Source organism: Ambystoma mexicanum, chromosome 6p (assembly GCF_040938575.1).
Source record: "Ambystoma mexicanum isolate Mex_15411 chromosome 6p, UKY_AmexF1_1, whole genome shotgun sequence".
NCBI lineage: Eukaryota > Metazoa > Chordata > Amphibia > Caudata > Ambystomatidae > Ambystoma > Ambystoma mexicanum.
The window spans coordinates 1,541,443,875-1,541,459,636 of record NC_090935.1 but is presented as its reverse complement, the minus strand read 5'-3'; the positions used below and the strand labels follow the sequence as shown (position 1 = coordinate 1,541,459,636).

Here is a 15,762-nt window from a genome sequence, read left to right as displayed (position 1 = left end):
CCGCAGCCTTTTACGGCGCCGTTAACCCATTAGCGCCTGGGTCGTAATGAGGCCCTTTGACAGAAACGTACCTTAGTCAATCTATCATGTAAAAATGTATTATGAACAAGTCGTGCATATTGTAAATATGTTTTTTATGAAGAATAAGATATACTGTACAGACACAAAGGGGAGGTTTTCTCCCTAAGCCATAAACATGACACATCATGACACATCATGACACACTGTTCCTTTCTCAAATCAGGAGAGGGGGAATTCTTTGACCTATCAGATACTTAGAGGGTTGGGCATAGACAATCAGCCTCCCCACCCACTTTGGAAAATTGATAAATAGGGACTGCTGAGGACAGGCAAGAGAACACACATTCACTCATCACTGATCCACTGGCGAAGCACCCTGCTGGAAGATCCACACTTCAGAACCAGACTCCAGAACCAGACTCCAGAACCCTGAAGCAGAGGCCTAACCCAAAAAGCTGAATCCTTTTCAGCAGACCTTTAAAATCTAGCAACCTGATTTTAACCCCTAAACTTCCACGGGGCCTAACCTAAACCATTCAACAGCCAGGCTGAGCTGTTTTGCTACTTCTGGCCAAGAACCCGTGCTAGGACCAGAGATCCAAACCGGTAGAGCAGTGCTGTAACCCAGAACCCGTCAGATCCAGTCCAAGAGGCCGTGCAGACAAGAGTGCCTTGATGAGAGCAGAACCAAGCACCTGGGACCTGTACGGTGGTGAGCGAATCCCAGCCAAACCTTGACCAGATATTTGAAGTGGCCCATTCCATTCCAGAGCCATAGTAGTGAGTATTTAGTATAGAACTGTCCATAGTCATCTCTTAGTTTAACGTAGTCGTGTTCAATCCATTTCAACCTATCCAGAACTGCATTATAGAATCTTGTGTCCATCCTGAATCCTTCACATTATATAGTCTGTGATAATTGTAGTGCTAATCATCTGTGCGCTGATATTTTTCTGAAGAAAGTCAAGTGTCCTGGCAGAAAGAAGTCAGAGCGGAAGGCGCTCTGTTCTGGTGGCTGTCCCGTTGGGTATCTTGCACTTTCATAGCCCCTTAGTATAAGCCCATCCTTGTTGGTAAATCTTCAAAAGCGTAATCTCATTTGTAAAATCTTGACCCTTTTTAAGAAAAATCAACCTTCACTACAACCTCTGTAACTTCTGAACCGTACGTCCTAGAAATGAAATTTAAATGCCATTTTGAAGCTGACATCCTCAGCTTTCAAACAGACCCAAATTACCATTATATTTCTTCTGTAATCGCGTTTCTCGCACGTGGAAAATTTGCCGCGAATTTGCATTTGGCTCAATTTCATTCCATATAAAAACAGCTATTTCTTGCTTTCAACTCCTGAATTTCGTTTTCAATCTGCTCATCATTCTACAATCATTGCTAGTGTGTACCTGAACCAATCCAAAGCAACTCTCACTAGGTCTGAATCCCATTAGTGAATTAAAGTCAAACTTAGCATTTTTCCCATCCAATTCAAGCCACATCTAAAAGCAATTCATCTGTTTTAAAATCATTACTGTTCTCTCTAAGCTTTCTGGGGGAATCGGGATTGAAACTGCAATTGTTAATTGTTATTCCTGATACCTGTGTGCACTCATTCCATCTCTACATATTGCATACTGGGGGAGTGAGTAATAACAGGGGGAAAGAGTGATTACATTGGGCCTCATTACACAGTAGGCGGTGAGCCATGGCGCTCTTAGCGCCATGGCTCATGCCGGTAAAATACCGGCACCGCCTTGGCGGAAAGGGGATTTACCGCCCCATTCCAAGGTTGGAGGGGCGGTAAATCCCCTTTCCGCCATTGCCCTTCCCCATTCCCATTTCTGCCCCATAGGGCTCTATGGGAATGGGGAAGGCGCTAATTACGGCACCGCAATTTTGCGGTGCCGTAATTAGCTATGAGGTCCCTTAGCGGGTTGGATTTTAACGCCTGCAAGAAGCAGGCGTTAAATCCTCCAACCCGCAAAGGGACCTCGTAGTACGGCGGTAAGGGTTAACGATCACCGTTGCCATTAACGGTGACCGTTAACCCTTACCGCCGTCCGTGTAATGAGGCCCATTGTCTTTGGTTGAATTCATATCAAGTTTTATTTCTGTGTTGCATTCATTCCTATCCTTGAATTTCCTTGAACCCATACAAAGTTATTCTCTGCTACATTATCCTTCTTATTCCTACTCCTAATTGATTAAAGAGATTGTTGATTATTGTGATACTACCCATTGCTGATCATTGTAGAAATATTCAAAAGTGTGATATTCAGATATTATCCATATTTATAAAAGTGTGATATATGTATTGTTCAATTCTTCAAATAAATCTTTTAACTTTGCAAAACAACCTTCTTCTTGGTTCAGTGAGACCGGGGGTATTCAAAGAGAGGGGCGTTATATAAGGGTACATCATCCAGAATTAAAAGAACTTTTGCCATAAACATATATAAATAAGGGTTTCCATTGGGCATCCCATACTAGGCATTGACTTAGTTGGATTGCTGGATTGAAATCACTTACATTACCGCTCAAATGTCCATCATCTTCGAACTTGAGTTGCTTGGCCCCCTTGGTTACTCCACTAGAGGTTCCCAGAACCAGACAGGGGATTTTATCAGACAGATGGAGAAATGGGTATGGTACAAAACTACTGAATATAAAAGTCTGACTCCACCAAAAGACCTAAAACACACACCATGAACAGTTCTAACAACCAAAAGTTCGAACCTTTCGTGGTATGTGTTTAGGTGTTTCGGTGGGGTCGGACTTGGGGCTGGGGGGGAGTCTCCCCCAGCCACCCACAATACCCCGCTCACCATGGTATACAGTATAGTATGCGGGGGATGCAGGGAAAACCCCTGCAGCTGCCCGAAAAAAAAGAAAATGAAAAAATAAATGGACCATGTGGCGCCGGCACCAGCAGGCCTGACCTGCCTTTAAATCAGGCCCCCTCCGGCAAATAAATGCCGGAATTACCAGCACTGATACTACAAATGCCAGTTATTCCAGCAATCCCCTCCATGGAGTCCTATCGGAATGGGGTTTACCACCCTTTCCACCGCTTGTAATATCCTGATAATATCAGGATATTAGGCGGTGGAAACGGTAGGGGCAGTTTGCCGGTATCCCCCCGGAATTACTGGCGGGGTACTAGCAAACTTCTAATGAGCCCCAATGTGTAATATTGCAATTGTTTAAACTACGTAAATACATTTCTAATGTGGTATTGTCATATTCATCAATTTCCAAAATCATTTATATTCTTTTGGACCCGAAGTGGTTACTTCAAAGAATGCGCTTTTTTTTATTATTATTATTATTATTATTATTATTATTATTATTATTATTATTGTATTTACTGAGCGCAGGCCTAGTTTCAAGAAGCAACAGAGCGCCTACATAGGTAGACAACAGTACAGATGCATAACAGAGTGCCTGCCTTTCCGAGGTAACAACAGAATAGATATACAGAAGGGGTAGGATACAGAGTGGCACAGAGGAGGAGTGTACAGGGTGGTGCAGAGGAGATGGGTGGACAGCGTCTAGTGAGTCAGGTGGCGCAGGGCACCGTGTTGGCCTACAATTATCTTGTTTCTAACTTCTACATTCAGCTATGTTGTAGGTTAGAATAGTAGAATGTGTATTAAACTGAATTCCAGAATAATTTGTCAGACTCTTCCATATTGCTTCATCTCAACATCTACATCCTCATTGAAGTTTTTGTACTGTGTTGAAATATATATTGTGGAAATGTGACTTCACAACTTCACCATATTCACCATGGGTATAGCATGCAATTGCCATACCCAGGGCTATACCCACTGGCGACTGTGGGCAGTGTATCCCTGGGACAGTCTGCCAAAGCAATGTTAATATACCATCAAGAAATGGACATCTCCAATTGTTCCACTTTCCCACCAGAGGAAATCCTTCGACTGTACTAGAAAAATTGACTTATAGACTTGGAGTCAAGAAGATAATGGGGAGGATTGAGGTGACAAGCAATAGCGTTTACCACCTCATGAAAGAGGACCATCACAGGGAACTCACACCCCTCACACACTCAATATCCACAGTGGCAACAGCAAGCACACTCCTCATCATACATTATTGGATGCACATGCATATCCCCATGTCCTTCCCACACTACCACACTGGGAAGAAGAGACCTTACATAGCTCTCACAACTGTCAGTACACGAGAGCACAATATAGACAGAATAACCCACATCCCTTCCCACAAGTAAACGCTATTAAAAGTATATCAACACTCCAACAAGCAAAATAAATATGTTTTCTCCAAAACTCCCACCAATCAGGAAGAATGCTCAATATCTCTTTGAAGCAGGAGGTCACCAATCAACACGAAATTCATAGGGGATAATCCTCCAGGCTGAAGAAAGAAACTAACAGCCCCATCCCTGCTAGCAAAAGACACATACTAAAGTGGAATCCAAGATGTTGAACGACTCATTTAAAAATTCTTCCCATAAACTCAGGAGTACAAAGGATCCCTGCCATTAAGCATGCCAAGATCAGTTACTATTCAGTCAAAGCAATACATAAGGGACAGATTAAGGGACAACTGGAGAACAGAATTTTCTTTTACAGTGTAGTTGAGCTGCTGTGTTGAAAAGGAAGAAGATTGTTGGAGAAGAGAGAGCGATTGCTGGGCAGACTGTGCGACCTGGAGAGGGGCGGGAGATGTTAACTCCTGGAGTTCAGGGATGTTTTCTAAGACCTGGAGAAGAGAGACCGATTATACAATCGGGAGACTGGAGGAGACTGAAATGTTGAGATCATAGGCGTATAGAGGAAGAGCAAAGGTTGTGCAAAAGGAGTGGCAGAGTGGACAGCCGATACAGGCAAAGTTGAAGAAAAAGGACGATGGTCATGGCGGCCAGAAGTGGTGCTAAAAGGAATGAGCCAAAATCCCTAAGCAAATGTGAGATGAGAAGAACCCTGATCACAGCTCTAGTCAAGAAAAGGGCAGAGTAAGTAAAGTCAGATAACTTTGATCAGGAAAAGACAATAAACGTCAAGACTAAGGCTCTGAACAAGGGGAAGGCAGAGTTGGAAAGTGCAGACATTCTGTCAAAAGAGAGCAAGGACAGTGGCCTTGAACAAGAAGAAATAGGAAGCACCCACACAGGGGGTACAGAAAGAAAGGGTGAGGGCCCTAATTAAAGAAGGACAGGAAAAGTCCCAAGAAGAGCGCAGAGAAAGAAATCATGGAGACCATGATCTAGAAGACATTGAAGGGGCCCAAGAAGGAAGCAGTCGATGAGAGGTGAATTCCTCACCCTTGAAGGCGAGGAGAGGAAATGGCCCTCTGTGGATGAACACAGGAAAGAAGATCAGAAAGAAGATCAGAAACTATTCTTGCAAATTGTTGGGGTAAAAGTTAAAGAACGCCAACCATCCCAACATACTAATTAAAAGTCTGATAACTGAATGTCCTTGTTATGTCTTGTGTTTGTCTTGTGGCAATATCCTCTATCACTTCCTCCTTTCGTTGCTGATTTAAGCACACTTAAATCTGCCTATGCCTCCCACAGAAAATGTTAAACCACATTCCAAATAGTCATTATTTGTAAAGAAGATGGTTTACAGCAGGTTGAACCTCTGTTTGATAGTACATCAACCACCTCTACCTTCCCAATGAAGTCATGCATTGTGTTTGTCGCTGTTGACTTTTTCCCTCGTCCGTTAATCTCCTGAAATATCTCTGGAAAGTGTGAGCCATCCAACAGTGGGGAGTTTCCATGCATACAGATGACGCCACTATGTCAACATATCCTGCCATAAAAACAGCAGAAAATGTACTCCAGAAAATGACCCCTTCTACATATGTGGTGGATATGTTTAACGGCAGACCAGTTTTCAGTATGATATATATAATCAAGGTAAACCATGGCTCTATTACTGTGTTGCTAAACCACAGATCAATGAACCTCCTGAGTTTTTTTTTAATACGGCTGTTCAATAATATATTTGTTTTAAATAGCAGCTCCCAGACACCCTTTTTCTAGTTCTGGCTACCCTCTGCCATGCATCTCAGGATTTTCCCCTCCCCATAAGAACTTAAGAAACCGTTCCATGAAAATGTTTCAAAAGATCTATCTGTGACTGCCAACGTCAAAGCTTGAAATACAAGTGTCATCTAGGGTAAGGTCCTCTTCATTACAGTAATTTCCCCCTCTAAATTCAATCTGATTTAAAATCAATTTTCAATGTTTCCTTTATTCCTACTAGTAGTTTTCTAGGTCATCCCTTTTTACCAACCTTAATCCCCTAGATATCTTAAATGTCTTGGATTGAAAAGAATCCACTTTTTTATCCCATGACACAATGTTGTGTGGACTCTTGTATAATTGTCTCCAGTACCAGCTACTCCCTTGTACAATTCTCTGTCTGTTCACTCTTCCCAAGTGTGACAAGCACTCTGCTTATTTCTTGCAAACCGCCTTTCCCCATTCCTCGTCTCCAACCATGCCACATCCCACACACCATCCTTACCCCTCTAAGAGATTTTTGGTTGATGAATTTTCTTTCACGTTCTCCCCAAAATCTTCAATAAATCACACAAAGTACAAACAATATCAGCCTGCCATTCCATTACAGAAGAATAGATGCCATATGAGAACCAGGCTTGGTCACACTCTAAAAGCAGTAGTATAGCCCAAACTGCTAGGTCACATCCTTTCTGCACAAGACCACAAGCAACTCCAGATATTTGTTTGCCTATTTGGGCAACCTCAGTTAGCTGCAGCTTGATTCTCTAGGCACGGCAGGCTCGGGACCCATGTCTGGACATGCATGTCCCAAACAGGTTGACAAATGCAATACTGAATGTTGACGGCTGGAATATTATGACTGAATCTTAGCTACTCAGTCATAGATGGCTCAGGGAAACCTTACAATCGGTTTTAAGCCTCCCATGTCATTACAGAATGGGAAAGATCATATGCATATTTGGCTTGGTCTCAACCCAAAAAGGTGCAGTCCAGCTCAAACTGCAAGATCACATCCTTTCTGCATGAGGCCACTAACAACCATAGATATGTTTTGCCCCCACTAGCTGACATCAGAGAGATGTAAATTGGGTCTCTAGTCACAGCAGGGCTATGATACAATGCTGTGCACATGGGCCCCATCATACTTGGGGTAACCAATGCAACACTGGGTTGATGACTTGAAAGTTATGAATGATTCTTAATCACTAGAAACTGCTTATGGGCAACCCTCCAGGCGATCTGTAAGCAGCCTGTTAAGTCATAACAGAACTATACAAACCTTATACAAATCGGGCTTGCTCCACTGACAAAAGGGGCAGTTGAGCCCACACTGTTAAATCACATCCCTTCTGCATGAGACTATGAGCAACCACACTCATGTGTCACAGAAAACAATTGCTGGGCTCATTTTCACGTGAGGTTAGTTCATCAACTCTTTAATAGTAACACTGTAGGAAAACAATCTATAATCAACCCTTCCTAAATACAACCTCTCTTTAAACCTTTTTCATTGCATTACTTTCAGTGCAGCAAATGGAATATTGTTATGTGCTCATCGGGCAGGGTTTTGGACTTTTTTATTTAAGACAAATGCCGGTTCTGAAAGGCAGACCACCCTAGAGACACAAGGTTACAACTATATCTTTGAAAGAAAAGATAACTTTGTAGCTACATGCAACTTATACAATAACATATTTACGATGTTCTTACCAGTGGTAGTTTGAAAGAAGCCTTTTGAATGTATATTTTGGCAGTGAAAGTGGTCATCTAAATAATAGTGCCAGTGCAGAAGTGTTAAAACTTTGAGTGAATACATCCTTAATTCCAAAGCTTTTTTTTTCCATTCTGCCTGAATGCCCTTTTACTAAAAGGATTCTTCTTTTCGGCTAAATGAAGGCCTACTCTTCTCCGTTGAGCGCAGATTTCATAATGGTATCATGTTGACTTACATTTCTTATCAACATTTTGAATGCATATATAGTTGTATTTTCCACCACACATGTTTCTGCCTCATTGGGTATCATCAGTGAGATAATATTTGGGTCTCTAGGTACTGGAGGTTCAGGACCTAGCAGTTTGGAGTGGACTGTTTCCATATTTGGCAGCAACAAACGTATTTCCATATGACTGCACCCCCCCCCCCAAACCTCCTCCAATGGCGCAGATGGGCTAAAAATCGTTGTGTGGACGACTGTAGTGCAGCCAGTAGTTACGATTAATTCAAAACCTTCCACCCATCACATTATTTGATCATAGGCTTTCCTTGGGCATACCATAACCATTCACAATACGATAACCTGTCTCCTGGCACTGCACTACATTATGGATTAGGGAGGTTTTTATTAAGATCAGATAGTATATTAATTGGGAGCCAGAATATACAGTAGGGCAGTTATCTGTGCTTACTCTTGACACATTTTTCCAATTTGATCAGAATTCTGAACACAGTATTTTGGACCAATTAAAGTTGATTAAGTGTTGAGGTGGCAGCATTGTTGCATTTCGTAGGCTCGCTATTTGTTTCTTCTGCGAAGGTTGGGGCATGGTTTGGAATAAATGCAGGGATTTGTGGGTGAGCCATAGAGATTGGAAATTCTCCTGATCGGGTAAAAGCCTGAATGCGTTCTCTGCATGCTTAAGAAAGATGGTGTCCACAGGGCATTCTCCAAGAATATATCCATTTACGCTTGTAGTAAACTTTAATGGCATTTACATTAATTGTTTTGAAGAATCTTTCCATGTACATTGTGACACTCTAAATTGGTCTATAGTAAACATGTCTCTTCATACATACAGTATAAACTGAGATGACTTACCATTTGTAGCCAAGCATTTGTAATTAGAACTTGATTCTTCTCGTCCTAAAAAAATAAACAGAAAAATAAAGATTATTTGTATTATTTCATGTGTACATATGTTGTGCTTGAGCACACATGTGCATTGATTAGACAGAAATGGCTATCTGCTTTACCATTCTCATTTGCCTGAAAAAGAATGTATTTATTTATTTATTTAACATTTGTATGGTGCATATACATCACAAAGTGTTTCTAGGCGCCACAAGACTAAGGGAGAAGGGAGAACAGAGGAGAATAAACAGCAATGAAAGGTCTTACTAGACCTTGGGCCTCGATATAAGCATGGCGGTCCGGGAACTACGGTACTAGTAAGCATGCTGGTACCGTAGTTCCCGGACCGCCATACTACTAGCTGTGCTCGCGGATGCCTGTCAGCCCACCAGGTCTGGCGGGCAGAGCGGCACCCGCGAGCGCAGCATGTCAGATGCACCGGCACCGTTCGTTTACGGTGCCGGTGCATCCAACGTTCGGGAATGGGGAATGACAGGCACTGGCACCCGGCAATGCAGCAATTACCGGGTCCGGCAATGTCGGAATTACCCGGCATATCCTCATTGACAGGTGCTGAAAAAAATGCAACTCCGGCAGCAGCCGTGCCTCATGCTCCTCATGGGCCTCATTACAAGTCCCGTGGTAGCCATGGCCGTAAAACCGGCAGGCTGCTGCAGGATTTGCAAGATTTTCTGGGGCCTGGCTTGTTTGTTTGTTTGTTTATTTTATTTAGCATAGCGCTCCAGACCCAGGGGTAAATGGGCGCTTGAGGACAAGTTGCAAAGTTACAGTATACAAGCAGTTATGCAATTGTGGTGGAAATATGCCATATATGGTATGTACAGGCAGGTAGTAAGGAGCATTTCAGATTAAGTACAATATATACAACAAGAATTGAGCTTATTCTATCTAAGGGTTTCCTTCTCCAGTAGCCAGCTAATGACTAGTTTTCTGAACAATTGGAAGGATTTGACCAGTTTAATCTTCAGTGGCAAGGTGTTCCAAAGTTGAGGGGCGAGGACAGTGAAGCTCGAGCCTCCTGCTCTTTTGGCGGTGAATCTGGGCACGATGAGGCTGAGGGTATTAGATGATCTGGTGACTCTTGTGTTGGGTTTAAGAGTGAGTTTGTTAGTCAAGTATTGGGGGGCTAGGTGGTTTAAGGCTTTGTAGGTGAGGCAAAGGGTTTTTAGGTCAATTTTCTGCTGAATGGATAACCATTTGCAAGATATTCTTGTGTGGGAAATGTGCTCTCTCTTGGGAATATTTACAGCTGCTCTCAGCGCATTATTTTGGAGGATCTGAAGTTTCTTGATTATAGCTTGGTTGGCACCAAGGTAGAGGCTGTTACAGTAGTCAAGCTTTGATTGTATAAGGGCTCTCGCCAGAATGAGGCAACTGTTTGTAGATAGGAACGGTCTACAGGCCCTGATTAATTTTCCCGTGTAGGCGGTGGCTGAGGCAGTCATATTGACTTGTTTGGCGAGGTTGGTTTTGGCGTCCAGGTAGAAGCCTAACGTTTTCACATTCTTCACAACTGGGATGATGTTACTATCTATGGTGAAGTTCGAATAATCGGGGCTGAGTTTCTGTAGATTATTGGGGGACCCGACTAGGAGGAGCTCAGTCTTCTCATCATTCAGACAGAGGCCATGTGTGGCCATCCATGCCTGAATGATGATGAAGATTTTGTTAATCCTAGTGGGGTCAGTGTTGTAGTTACCAGAGATGGTGAGGAGTATCTGGGTGTCATCTGCGTAGTTGGTGTAGGTGACACCCAGATGGTCCAGTTTATCAAAGAGGGGCTTTGTAAAGATGTTATAGAGGGTAGGGGAGACGCAGGAACCTTGTGGGACACCACAGGTGATGGGGATGGGGTCAGCTGCAGCCACAGAAGAAAAGACCCTCATGGTTCTTTTGGCTATGAAGGATTGAATCCACATGACAGCAGGGGGGGCGAAGTGGGCAGCAAAAGAGAGGTGGTTGCAAAGTATTTTGTGGTCAACCAAGTCGAAGGCTGCTGAAAGGTCTAGGAGGAGTAGGATAGCTGCTTTGTTTTTGTCCTTGATGTCATCAATCTGGCTTTTAAGGTCAACAAGGGCAGTTTCCGTTCCATGTTGAGGGCGAAAGCCAGATTGACGTAGGCCTAGCAGTTGATTAGACTCCAAGTAATCCTGGATTTGCAGATAGGCAACTCTGTCGAGGATTTTTAGGAGGAAGGGGACCGTGGTAATAGGCCTGTAATTGGTGGGAATGGCTGGGTCAAGAGACTGTTTTTTTTAGGAGAGGGAGAACCCAAGACTGTTTTAGGTTGTTAGGTACAGAATTAGTTGAGATGGATAGGTTTACTAGTTTGGAGATAAATGGGGCGAGGTCTCGCGCCGCGTCTTTGATTATCTGTGCGGGGCAGCTGTCCCCTTTACAATTTGAAGGTTTAAGGGATGCTATGATTTTTTGAATTTCGGGTATAGTAACCGGTTTAAATGTAAAGCCGGAGGTATTGCTAGTAGGGGTGGGTGTGCTAGGTGTGAAGGCGTTGCTGTTTGATATGATAGTTGTAATCTTTTGGATTCAATTTTGTTTTGAAGACCAGTGATTTTGTTAGCTAAGGCATTTTGGATGCTGGTGCACCATGCCTTGTCCTTCATGCAGGTATCGGTTGGAGGATTCGGATTTTCTAATTCCTTCAGGATGGTAAAGAGTTCTTTAGCAGAGGATTGGGCATTGTTTATTCTGACATTATAGGCTTCTTTTTTAGTCCGGGTTATCTCCTTCTTGTAGTGGGACGAAATGGTCGTAAGATTAGCTTTGATATCTGCAGAGGGGTTAGTTTTCCATAGGTTTTCCAACTTGGCTTTCTTTTTTCTAAGAGTTTTACGTTCCGGTGTGTACCAAGGGTTCAAGTGAGCTATAGGCTTACATTTGCGTTGCTTTAATGGGGCAACGGCATCAATAGTGCTAGTTAGGGCATCATTGTAGGAGTTGACCAGAAGGTAAAGGTCGGCGGTAGCTGGGATTGTGCTAAGAAGGGGGAGGATAAGTGGTGTTAGGGTCTCTGCGGTGATGTTGCGCTTGTTTCTCGTCAGGCAGGCTGGTGCGTAAGGGCGCTGTTTAAGGTTAGGATTGTTTTGGTAGATGTCAAATAAAATGAGGAAGTGGTCAGTCCATATAAGAGGTTGTGGGTCTTTGCAGGTGATATTACAGTTATGGGCTGCGACCCAGTCAATAGTTCTACCTTTCTGGTGGGTAGGTAAAGTAACGACTTGAGTGAAGTCGTGCTCAGATAAGGCGTTAGCCAGGGAGGCAGCAGGAGAGTCGTTAGGGTCATTGAGCCCTAGGTTAAAGTCTCCTAGAATGATATTTTGGGAGTGGGGCTTGGAATTCTCTGCTATGAGAGAGGTAATGTCTTCCTCGAAAGAGCTTGTGGGGCCTGGGGGCCTGTATATGAGTTGCAGGGTAATGGTGCTCTTAGGGGTAGTTTGTACTTTGATAGTGAGGTGTTCGCAGGATTTAAGCGGGGGGGAGGTGATGAGTCTGACGTCGAGAGAGGACTTGAAGATGATTGCTACACCTCCTCCACGAGCGTTGGGTCTATCCGCTCTGAGGATGGAGTAGTTGTCAGGAATGGCGAGAGTGAGGTAGGGACCTGCTGCTTCGTGTAGCCAGGTTTCTGTGGTAGCAAGGAGGTCAAGGTCTCCTGAAAGGATAATGTCAGCAATTTCAGTGGGGTGGGCTACTAGGGATCTAACGTTGAGTAGTGCCCCTTTTAGAGGTGACGTGTTAGTGGCCTTAACGCTGTCCCTAGTTGTGGACTTGGTTGCCGGTGCGGTAGGCAGCTTGCCAAATGTGGTGGGTAGTCTGGCGCCGAGTCTGTTATTGCGGTCCTGGAGGGTAGGCTTACTTGTGGGGTGGTGAGCCAATGGATTGGGATGGTGAGGTGTGAGGGCAATGTGGTCAGCTTTAATTATGTTGGGGGTGTTGGGTAGGATATTATTTGGTGTGGCATTAATTATCGCAGTAGAGTGTTGGAGCGTGAAGTGTGGGAAGGGTGGGAGGGAAGGGAGGAAGGGTGTGGGACAGGGGATGGGGTGGTGTCTAGGGCAGCCTAGTTTAGCTAGTCCATTGATATATGGTTTATAACTGTTGCTGCTACATGGAATGCTATTGTTTATGATGCAAAAGGGGAGCATGGTGAGCATGAGCCAAGGGAGCATAGTTGGGATTATGCAGTGAGTGGGCAGTTTGGTTGTTAACACAGCAGAGTGCAAAGGAGGGCAGTGCAATTGCAGTAATTGCAGCGACAATCCTGAGATCGAAATTGCTCCTAGCTTATAAAGCGGGCAGTTCTAGTAATGCCCTGGTAAATCCTTGCCGGATTTACCAGGGCATTACAGCCCCGGCAGTCTGGGAAGTCAGGCGCCAGAAAAAGTAAATCCCTTTTCCCATTTAGGACTCAATGGGAATGGGGAGGATGCAAGCACCGGGACTGGGTACAACAGTGACGGTGCTTCCATGTAAGTGTGCGAGTGGGTGCCGTCCCGGCCGCCAAGCATGGCGGCAGCCGATTGCAGACTCTGAGTGTGCAGGTCTGGTAACAATGGTGACAGTAGGCTTACCGGCACCGTTGTTACCGGACCCGCACACTCATAATGAGGCCCATTGTGTCACATTTCCACCTTCAGCAGAAAAGTCACAGCAGTGCTAAATGCCACTAGCCAGAAACGATAATGCCCATGTTTAAATACCAAAACCCACATTTTAGTGGCATACATGTTATGACAGTTATAACATAATGATTAACATGGTACCACAAAAGGTTTGACGTTTTGAAATAAGGCGGCAATGTAATCTTGGGTGAAACCCATGAATCAAAAGTTCAAACATAACGTTACAGTTATTATTGGATGTATTTACAGCAACACAAACAAAATATGATCAGTTTTGATATTGTAATTGGTTATTTATAACGCGCTTAATACCCAGAGGTTTCAGGCCAATTTAGCTTTGTGGATAACAAACAAATACGTGGAGACAAAGAAATCACAAGAAACATTAATTTAAATATTTTCAATAAAAAGTCGGATGCTGTGGGAATTGTTTGCGTGGTTCTACTTATCGGAGTCTAGGTCCAAAAGTGACCCACTTACAAGCATCGGCAGTCGGGCTTCAGAGTCAGATTCGTTCCCGTTGGAAATGTAACCTCCTTTTGACTTTTTTATGGAGAAAAATATCTTACCAGCTGGGAGTGTTTTATGGCTGTACATGATGGCTCCAAGAGATGTAATACTCTTCCCGGTTTCCAGCAGTGAAGAAAAAGTAAAAAAGAAATGATAAAATTCTAAGTGCGGGTCTGCCTCGTCTTGCTTCCAAGACGAGCATGTTGCCCCTGAGCTATCCTCCCGTGACTGGGTAACCAGCGAAGCCTTTGGATTTTCAAGAAATTGCTAACAGATTATTTTCAGTGGGTAAGCATGATCCTGTTTCAACAAACGTATTTCTGCGAAATGCTCAACCAAAGGGCAAAAAGTGTCTGATGAAAAGCTAATGAAACAAACCAGCCAGAATGCCAACATAACATAAATATGATTTACAGTTAAAAAGGTTATTGAAGGAGGATTATTTAGAAAGCAGTTGGATGTCGGTTAATGGGGAAGCCATGGGAAATTATCAAGGGAAAAAAGACCAACAACAGCAGGTGCCTCTACGGGGTTTCCTCCTTCTAAAGGCTGTATGCAAATAAGGTAGCTGTTGTGGACGTGCTCTGGGAACAAAAATTAGAGCGAAGGACGGTTTGGGTGGAATAAAAAGTGTACAAGGCCAGGCAGAGAGGGGCAGGCATGAAGGGCAAGACTGAATAGAAAAAAGGAAGGAAGGAGTAATACAACGGTGGGAAAACGAGTTACTCTCGTTTACCTCTATTCAAGGAAATGATTAACTTAGAAAAAAAAACAATTTGAAAGAATACATGCTTGTTCATATTACCCCTTTTCATAAAGAGCATTCTTGATCGGTAAACTAGGCCCAATGGTATCCCATTTTAACCTGTGGTAAAATGGGCCAAACTTGAGACTTACTCATCGAAGGCTTGAGAGGCACAATCAGGTTAAACAATGCAACCACATAGGGCCTCGGCCTCATCACGAGTTTGGCGGTAACCCTTAAATGCTGCGGTAGCGCTATTACCATCGCATTTAAGGGTCCACCAAATCACAGCTTTGGCTGATTTCTCCCCAGCTCTTAGCTGGGGGGAAATCCGCCGAAATTTTGGGCTCTTACCGCCGGCGGGAAATCTGCCGGCGGTAAGAGTGCGAAATTTCCCCTTTGAGCCCAATGGGGAATGGGGATTTCCCGTTCTGCCAAACCCGTGATCCGGCGCTATTAGCGCTGGGGGGTTTAGCGGTAGGGCTATTAACGCTGGCGCTATTAGCGCCGGCGTTACCGCCCAACTCGTAATGAGGCTCATAGACAGTAAGTGATAAAAAACAAATACAAAATAAGGGGACTTATTTTCATTATCTAAATACCATAAAAATCAGGCCAATTTAGGTTTGTAGATAAACAAATATGTGGAGATAAAGAAATCACAAGAAAAATTAATCTAAATATTTTCAATAAAAAGTCGGATGGTGTGGGAAGTGATTGCGTGGTTCCACTGATCGGAGTCTAGTTCCAAAAGTGTCCCACTTACAAGCATCGGCAGTTGGACATCAGAGTCAGATTTGTTCCCGTTGAAAATGTGACCTCCTTTTGACTTTTTTTATGGAGAAATATATTTTACCAGCTGGGAGTGTTTCATGGCTGTACACGATGGCTCCAAGAGATGTAATACTCGTCCCGGTTTCCAGCAGTGGTGAAAAAGTGAAAATGAAATTATAA

The 15,762-nt window shown here is 43.6% G+C and overlaps 1 protein-coding gene across 2 annotated transcripts in view; it reads right to left on the bottom strand.

Annotated features, from left to right (window-relative positions):
- Positions 1-15,762, bottom strand: part of LOC138510630 (neuronal acetylcholine receptor subunit alpha-7-like) — a 2,317,401-nt gene that overhangs the window by 1,409,623 nt on the left and 892,016 nt on the right. For both annotated transcript variants that reach the window (XM_069626422.1, XM_069626423.1), the window contains exon 3: positions 8,857-8,901. In XM_069626422.1, the coding sequence (XP_069482523.1) occupies positions 8,857-8,901 (45 nt within the window). The remainder of the gene's footprint in view (positions 1-8,856; positions 8,902-15,762) is intronic.